This window comes from Moschus berezovskii, chromosome 9 (assembly GCF_049115385.1).
Source record: "Moschus berezovskii isolate FMDL1 chromosome 9, NW_MosBer_1.0, whole genome shotgun sequence".
NCBI classification, from domain to species: Eukaryota; Metazoa; Chordata; class Mammalia; order Artiodactyla; family Moschidae; genus Moschus; species Moschus berezovskii.
This window is the reverse complement of record NC_142468.1, coordinates 17,709,694-17,715,919: the sequence shown is the minus strand read 5'-3', so window position 1 is coordinate 17,715,919 and position 6,226 is coordinate 17,709,694. Positions and strand designations below refer to the sequence as shown.

The following is a 6,226-nucleotide window of genomic DNA, read 5'->3' as shown; positions in this document are numbered from 1 at the left end:
TAGGTAATGACCATTTCGGGCCCTGTATTTCCCTAGTTGGTGGAATTACAGTGGTTTTGAGGGGAACTCTGGAGTCAGATTGTTTAGGTTTTGTAGTTTTAATAGCTTGTGGTCTTGGGAGTGTTATTTAATTTAACCCCGAAGCCTCTGTTTCTCTAAGTGTGAACTAGGAGTAGCCATCCTGGTGAAGGTACAGGAGTGATGGAGTTGTAGCTCCTGTGGAGGGAAAGTGAGGACTGCATATAAATAAAATTACTTCTGTAAAGCCTGAAGTCCAAACGCTCATCCAATGCAAAGCCTTGGAAACTTGTAATCTGTGTAGGTAACATCGTGCCCTGTTCCCCACATGGAAGAGCAGGAAGAATCACCCACACGATTTAATTGTCCCCTCTTTTTTGTTGATATTTTGCTTGAATTACCTAAATGCACATAGTAAGCAGTAGGTAATGGTGGTTATTTTCATAATTTTGTTTGGAAAGTAGCAGAGCAGAGAGCTCATTTATATGCATCTGTATAGCAGCATTTACAAGTGACATGCAAGAAAAACAAAACCCCCAGCATCTTTGTTGTCTGCCAGAATGAAAAAGCTCTTCTGTGTGTACAGTTTGTTCCTCGGGGCTCAATTTTTTTATCGCATATAGAAGTGTTCTTGCTGAAGTTTATCTCCTGAGTCAAAAAAATAAAGTTTTTAAAAAAGTAAATATAAAGTATATAAAAGATCAACAGATTGAAAGCTCAGTTCCAGGGTCAAATAATATGGTACAAATAGAAATTCAGTGAGCGGTTAGATCAGATTTGTTACAAGAACATTAAAAAAAAAAAATCTACAGGCAAGAAATTTTTATCCAAAGCTGATTCTCATTACCAGTTTTTAAAAAGCGTTCTTTTTTATGGTTATCAAGTAAAATTCTGGTGGTAAGCCTTTGGCTCTTTAAAAACTTTTTCACCTTTACTGAACCATAATTTACACTCAAACACATCCCTTATAAGAATGCAAGACACATTCCTTTTAGGTGTGCAGTGAGCTGGCAAATGTGTATGCCCACACGCAATTTTTAAACCCAAAGCTAATCTAAAGGAATTTATTAAACTCTTAAGAACAGAGATCTGAGAAAGGTTAATGGTTTCCTTTTTAATTTAAAAAAGTGTCCACAAAGGAATATTACTCTGTTTTGCAAAACAACACAGAAAACCTACTAGTAATTAGGAGGATTAGTTTGTCCTGAGAGGTGACTGGCATTTTAAGCTGGAGCAGATGAATCAGAGGTCCTAAAGAGCATCTGATTTCAACTATTGGCTGCATCACTTAGGTTGCCGGGGCAAATTGGGCAAATGAGCCTAGTTTTGATTGTCTCAGTTTTTTCACCTGTAAATTGGGGGTAATGGTAGTTCCCACCTTAAAGTTCAACTGCCAGGACTGGGACGGTGCATGGCAAATAGTAAACCTTCCTTATCAGATCTCTGTCAACACAAGGGCTAGGCTGCTGCTACCTCTTTGAAAAGACCATCTCTGTCTCAGGTCAGCAGTTCTAAACTTTTTGGTCTTGGGCCCCTTGTGTGCTCTTAAACATTGAAGACCCGGAAGAGCTTTTGTTTATATAGCTTACAGTGGTCAACGTACATTACATTCAAAATTAAAACTTAGACATTTAGAAAACATTTCTTTATTAAAAAGAACAAACCTGTTACATGGTCATGAATAATAGTTTTCATTAAAAATAACTTTTCTAGAACAAAAAGAGTTTAGTGAGAACAAGTGCATCTTTTAGGTTTTCATGTCTCTGTAATGTCTGGTTTAACAGAAGATAAGTAGATGCTCATCTGTCTCTACATTCAATCTGCAGTGATAACGTTATTTTGGTAGAAGTATATGAAGAAAATCCAACTTCATCTAGATACAAATGGACAGAGGGACAGGGGAAGGTCTTTTAACTTCAGTGTATGTAGAATCTTAGCTCCCCAACCAGGGATTGAACCCAAGCCACAGAGGTGAAAAACATCAAGTCCTAACCACTGGACCTTAGGAAATTTGTCTAGAAAGAGTATTTTGATAGCTTTTTCAGTGGATATTTTTTGACAGGTACACCAAAATTTAACAGGTGGTAGTTCCTCAAACCTTAGTTATAATGCAGAATCTGAATATTCAGGAACTTTGGTACCCTATTATATTAAAATCCTTTGCTTTCTTTTATACTTTGAAATGATCTTTTAGCTGTGCCAGACTATTGGTTATTTGGGAAAGGGGGTTCACAGAGTGACACAGATCTTCAAATGCTGGCCATTCCATTCCATAGTCTAAACAGTTACATGTGTTGGTGTCTCCACTGGTCCCATCAGAAAAATCTTTAGGTATTGGGAAGCTGCCAAGTGTACTGTAGTGGACACAGGTTTTTCAAAATCCTAATTTTCATATAAAAGCTCAAAAATTTTCACTGATCATAAAGTTTTCCTTGAAGTGACAGGCTCACCTTATTCACTTTTGAGAAAAAACATCTGTCAAATATATCCAAGTCTAAACGACTAATGCCACTTATGTTTTCTTTCAAGTTAAAAAATGTGATTCTATGAAAAAACATCTAGTTCATCATGCAGCCCAAGCGACTGTCACTCGTTCATTATACACCAGTGTGCAGCAGAAATGCCGCAAGTATTTAAGGCTTGTGATTTAAAAATAATCTTTGCTGCATCAAGGACATTTTGGAGTGGTACTAGCTTTCTTTTTCCCAACTGTGACTACATGGTGGTGAAGAACATTGTGATTTCTAGTCTGATTCATGCTGAGGTACTACTCTTTTACTCCAGTGTCAACACAATTGAAAAAATCATATCTTAGTGTTGTTATCTTAGTATTATTATGAAAAGAGTTTAACTTGAAGCCCCTCTGAAAATCTCAGGGAACTCCAAGGGCCCATGGACTATACTTTAATACCTGTACTAGATAATATGTATAATACTAGAAATGTAGTCGCTCAGTCATGTATGACTCTTTTGCGACCCTATAGACGATAGATAGCCTACTAGGCTTCTCTGTTCATGGGATTTTTCAGGCAAGAATACTGGAGTGGATTACCATTTTCCTTCTCCAGGGGCTCTTTTCAATCCAGGGATTGAACTCAAGTCTCCTGGTCTTCTGCATTGTAGGCGGATTCTTTACCTGCTGAGCCATCAGAGAATTCCCATACTACTAGATAATACTCTAATATATAAGACCTAGCACTTTCGTTGGAGAAGGAAATGGCAACCCACTCCAGAATTCTTGCCTGGAGAATCCCAGGGACGGCGGAGCCTGGTGGGCTGCCTTCTATGGGGTCACACAGAGTCGGACACGACTGAAGTGATTTAGCAGCAGCAGCACTTTTGTAGTACTTTACTATGTGCCAGGCACTTTTCTGAGGATGAATATATATATATATGTGCATATGTGTATATATACATATATATATATACACACACACAGGCACACCCATATATCGCCAGTTTTTACTTCGTCTCATTTAAACACACAACAAATCTATAAGGTACATTGTTTTATTATTGTCTCCCTTTTAACAGAAAAGGAACCAGAAGCACAGAGAGGTTGATGACTTGCTCAAGCTGATAGCAGAACCAGGATTCAAAGCCATTCTCCAAGATCGAGCTCTTCCTTTGTACCACTGGGTAATTAAACAAACCCCAGGCGACACGTAGCCATTTTCTTCCATGGCGGAATGGGAGTAGACAGGCATTATCTGGAGGGAGAGTTTGCAGGAGTGTCATCCGGGTACCCGTCCTGACCTCTGCCCTCTCCCCTTTGCCCTGCTAGGATGACCTCTCGGGAACAGCTGGTGCAGCACGTGCTGCAGGAGCTGCAGGAGGCGGTGGAGTCAGAGGGCCTGGAGGGTCTCGTCGGTGCCGCTCTGGAGGCCAAGCAGGTCCTGTCCTCCTTCGCTCTCCCCACCCGCCGTGGGGGAGGCCCCGGCCCCCAGGTGCTGGAGGTGGACTCGGTGGCTCTGAGCCTCTATCCGGAGGATGCGCCCCGGAACATGCTGCCGCTGGTGTGCCAGGGCGAGGGCAGCCTGCTCTTTGAGGCGGCCAGCCTGCTGCTGTGGGGTGACGCGGGCCTCAGCCTGGAGCTGCGGGCGCGCACGGTGGTGGAGATGCTGCTGCACCGCCACTACTACCTCCAGGGCATGATCGACTCCAAGGTGATGCTGCAGGCGGTGCGCTACTCCCTGCGCTCCGAGGAGTCCCCGGAGATGACCAGCCTGCCGTCCGCCACGCTCGAGGCCATCTTCGACGCGGACGTCAAGGCCACCTGCTTTCCCAGCAGCTTCTCCAACGTGTGGCACTTGTACGCCCTCGCCTCGGTGGTCCAGCGCAACATCTACTCCATCTACCCGCTGCGCAACCTCAAGATCCGGCCGTACTTTAACCGTGTCATCCGCCCGCGCCGCTGCGACCACACGCCCGCCACGCTGCACATCATGTGGGCTGGCCAGCCGCTCAGCGGCCACCTCTTCCGCCACCAGTACTTCGCGCCCGTGGTGGGGCTGGAGGAGGTGGAGGCCGAGAGCGCCCACCCCGGCCCGGCCCCGCTGCCCCCGCCCGCCAAGACCTTGGAGCTGCTCAACCGCGAGCCCGGCCTCAGCTACTCGCATCTGGGAGAGCGCTCCAGCGTCACCAAGAGCACCTTCTACCGCTGGCGGCGGCAGTCCCAGGAGCACCGGCAGAAGGTGGCCGCTCGCTTCTCGGCCAAGCACTTCCTGCAGGACAGCTTCCACCGCGGGGGCGTCGTGCCGCTGCAGCAGTTCCTGCAGAGGTTCCCCGAGATCTCCCGTTCCACCTATTACGCCTGGAAGCACGAGCTCGTGGGTTCTGGCGCCTGCCGGGCCCTGGCCCCCGCGGAGGAGCTGGCGAAGCTGCCGGAGCGGCAGGTTGCCGAGGGCCTGGGATGCTCCTCGACAGCCGCGTCCAGCCCTGGCATGGTCTTCATGCAGCGGGCCAAGTTGTACCTGGAGCACTGCATCGCCCTGAATACGCTGGTACCCTACCGCTGCTTCAAACGCCGCTTCCCGGGCATCTCCCGGTCCACCTACTACAACTGGCGCCGAAAGGCTCTCCGAAGGAACCCCAGCTTCAAGCCAGTGCCGGCCCTCTCGGAGTCTGGGCCTCCCCAGCCAGCGCCGGTGGGCGAAAAGGCCTTGCTCCCTTGGAAGGGTGGTGAGGTCGGAGAGGGGACAGCGAAAGCCACCGGTGGGGGTCCACCCGCCCCGCGGGCGTTCCTGCCCCTGAGGGTGCCGCTGTCCCGCTGGCAGAGGCGTCTGCGCAGAGCAGCCCGCAAGCAGGTGCTTGGTGGGCACCTCCCTTTCTGTCGCTTCCGCCTCCGCTACCCGAGCTTGTCGCCTTCCTCCTTTTGGGTCTGGAAGAGTCTGGCCCGGAGCTGGCCGGGAAGCCTGTCCAAGCTCCAGATCCGGGCCCCCACCTTGGGCAGAGGGAGCAGGAAGGAGGCAGAGGAGAAAGAAGCTGGCAGGAATGTGACAGCTGCCATGGCCCCCCCTGCAGGGACCCGGCTGATGGCAGCTTCCCCAGGGGAGGATCTAGGGAAGGCCCTGGGTGGGCCTTCCAGAGAGGGGGCCCTGCAAGAGGGGCCCACGGCCCAGGGTCGGCCCCCCAGTGGGTCCCTGTCCAGCCACCCTGTGGTGACAGCAGCGGTGGCGGGGGGCCGGGATGGCCAGGTGCTGGTGATGGACATGCTGGCCACCACGAAGTTCAAGGCCCAGGCCAAGCTATTCCTGCAGAAGCGCTTCCAGTCCAAGAGCTTCCCCTCCTACAAGGAATTCAGCACCCTCTTCCCTCTCACCGCCCGCTCTACCTACTACATGTGGAAACGCGCCCTCTACGATGGCCTCACCCTGGTGGACGGCTGACGGGGAGGTGTGCAAGGGGCTGGGAGGAAGGAGGACCACTTGGGAGAAGGTCAGAGGCCTGAGTCGCCCCCTGGCTTGGCCAGGATCCCTTTTGCCCCCACGGTTTCTACTGTGACTCCGAGGGTAACTTTGTGTTGTTTCCCAGCTCCAGGGCAGAGAGAGCCAGAGACCGGCCATCTGGCCTCCTGTAGACAGCTACAGGACCAGGGATGTTCTCTTCAGTTGCTTACCATTCTTATTTTTTTATCGTGTCTTGGTTTTTTTAGACTTTTGATTTACGTGAGTTGGCTGGGTCCCTTTGCTCGTGTTGGAAACTCTGT

General features: G+C 49.2%; 1 protein-coding gene across 1 annotated transcript; it reads left to right on the top strand.

Moving 5' to 3' along the window:
* The first annotated feature begins 3,803 nt into the window (after positions 1–3,803).
* VRTN (vertebrae development associated) lies at positions 3,804–5,990 on the top strand. The gene is made up of 2 exons (XM_088840280.1): positions 3,804–5,652; positions 5,686–5,990. Exons 1-2 carry the CDS (start codon positions 3,804–3,806, stop codon positions 5,904–5,906), a joined length of 2,070 nt encoding a protein of 689 aa, XP_088696406.1. The 3' UTR covers positions 5,907–5,990.
* Positions 5,991–6,226: the final 236 nt, after the last annotated feature.

What these genes read in the sequence shown, in the direction of transcription:
- VRTN (XM_088840280.1), top strand. Translation starts at nt 3,804, where the DNA reads ATGACCTCTCGGGAACAGCTGGTGCAGCACGTGCTGCAGGAGCTGCAG. An exon ending in GGCCCAGGGTCGGCCCCCCA is followed by an intron (nt 5,653 to 5,685) that starts GTGGGTCCCTGT and finishes CTGTGGTGACAG; the next exon opens with CAGCGGTGGCGGGGGGCCGG.